Here is a 1,907-nt window from a genome sequence, read left to right on the forward strand (position 1 = left end):
ATTTCGAGAATTTATTTGTGAAATTTAATGTAACATTTAGTAATGATGGAAAATGCGAGATTGGAATTTAAAGAATCTTCAGAAAATTAATCTCCTACTGTCAACTGACAAATAGCATTATTTTTTTTGTATGACTTCGCTTAACAAGAATACATACTGTCATCCGTTGCAATATCCTCATCTAACGCTTCATAAGTGACTTACGTGCTAAAAGTAGTTTTCGTTGGGGTACCCCCCTCGATCTCTGTACAGTGTGCTTTTTTTATAAATAACTCTTATAAATTAGTATAATCTACGTTTCTTGTTCCGACAATAAAAAAAATCATACAATGTACACACATGCTTGCTTACGGCGATCCATATTTAATACTGCGGGTAAATCTTCGTTTTTCGCTATCATAGATGTGTGTTTTCGTAATGACATTCTCTTTCCGATCGGTATCTAATCTCTCAGAATGCCGCCCGCGCGTGTTTGCTTAAAGAGTTGTTCGAGGAGCTGCCGCAAATCGACAAGTTTGGAGCAAGTTAACTTAATACTCTAGTAAAGAGGTAAGTTTCAACTGCCCGGATAAGGCATTTGATCTGGAAGGGCGGATGAGTGATTCTGGTTAGGGCTCTGATGGAAATGTGGACTGGTACCATCTTGCGAGATATCACCGACGACAGGTTCCTCGTATTTGCCTCTCTTGAAGCGTCCGTATAGTGACGAATACGGCAAATTATAATGGATTGCCGCTTGATTTATGCTCATGTGTCCTAATCTGTAACAGTAAATTCAGGAACAATGTAAATATTTATTTTGCATTAGAAATTTGCATCAGTCATACAAGTTTCATCCATTTTGTGTTCGATAAAATCGAAATTTCACAAAAGAATTAAAAATCTTTTACAAATATCTTAAACTTTCATGATATATATTATATACAATAAATAAAGATTTATACATTATGCTCTATAAAACTAAAATTTTGCAAAGAAACTAGAATCTTTTGTAAATATTTTAAGTTTTCAAGATATTTTATACAATAAATTAAATTTATTTTGTATATTTTATTTATTGTATAAAATATCTTGAAAACTTAAAATATTTACAAAAGAGTTTCTAGTTTCTTTACAAAATTTTCATGTTGAATCATTGAAGTATATCGATCTATCTGTAATACAATTTTATTGAACGTAAAGAGTCAAGGTAGAGAAGACTCATTTATCGATACCTGACGGCCTCGAGAGCTTCAGTCATAGCATCTTCGCTCCATGGCGTAGGATTGCTTCTACTAAGCTCGATTCCTTCCCGCTTGCATCTTCCGTAAAGAGTCCCCGTAGGTATACCGAATTCCGTTGACGCCCTCTGTACGGACGTCTGACCAGATCTTATTGCTTCTAAAGCGCGATCCAGATCGGAGGGTGTCCAGGTAGTGGGACTCGCGTTGAACGGTGCGGCCAATCTGATACCTTCCCTCCTAGCGATTTTATACAACGTGCTAGAAGGTATGCCATATGCTTTGGATGCTTTGTTAGCCGAAATGGAACCAGTACGCAACGCTTCTAAGGCATTGTTCAAACTCTCGTCGCTCCAGGATTTCGTTGGGCCGTCTTTCTTCGGTGTGTCGATGCCCAATCGATGCGCCCGTTGCCATAGTGTCGTTGAGGGAATACCGAATGTTGCTGAAATATTAATAAAATTTCACATTTAATTATTTCATATATAATATCATTCGTACTATGAGCTACATATTTTAAATTAGATCTCCGTACTTATGTAACTTTTTTTAGCTTTACACACAAAGTCATTATGAATATAGTTATACACGTTAAATTACATTGGCTAGTGCAATCAATAATAAACGATCATTACAGAAATTTTAGTTCTACATATACATATACATATATATATATATATATATATA

General features: G+C 35.2%; 1 protein-coding gene across 3 annotated transcripts in view; it reads right to left on the reverse strand.

Moving 5' to 3' along the window:
* Positions 1–118: 118 nt before the first annotated feature.
* The window catches only part of LOC108694072 (protein bric-a-brac 2-like), a 64,040-nt gene continuing 62,251 nt past the window's right edge, over positions 119–1,907 (reverse strand). For all 3 annotated transcript variants that reach the window (XM_018203357.1, XM_018203358.1, XM_018203355.1), the window contains exons 8-9: positions 1,215–1,665; positions 119–761 (exon numbers count right to left, since the gene is read on the reverse strand). In XM_018203357.1, coding sequence (XP_018058846.1) covers positions 557–761; positions 1,215–1,665 — 656 coding nt within the window. In that variant the 3' untranslated portion in view covers positions 119–556. The remainder of the gene's footprint in view (positions 762–1,214; positions 1,666–1,907) is intronic.

This window comes from Atta colombica, unplaced genomic scaffold, assembly GCF_001594045.1.
Source record: "Atta colombica isolate Treedump-2 unplaced genomic scaffold, Acol1.0 scaffold112, whole genome shotgun sequence".
Taxonomy (NCBI): domain Eukaryota; kingdom Metazoa; phylum Arthropoda; class Insecta; order Hymenoptera; family Formicidae; genus Atta; species Atta colombica.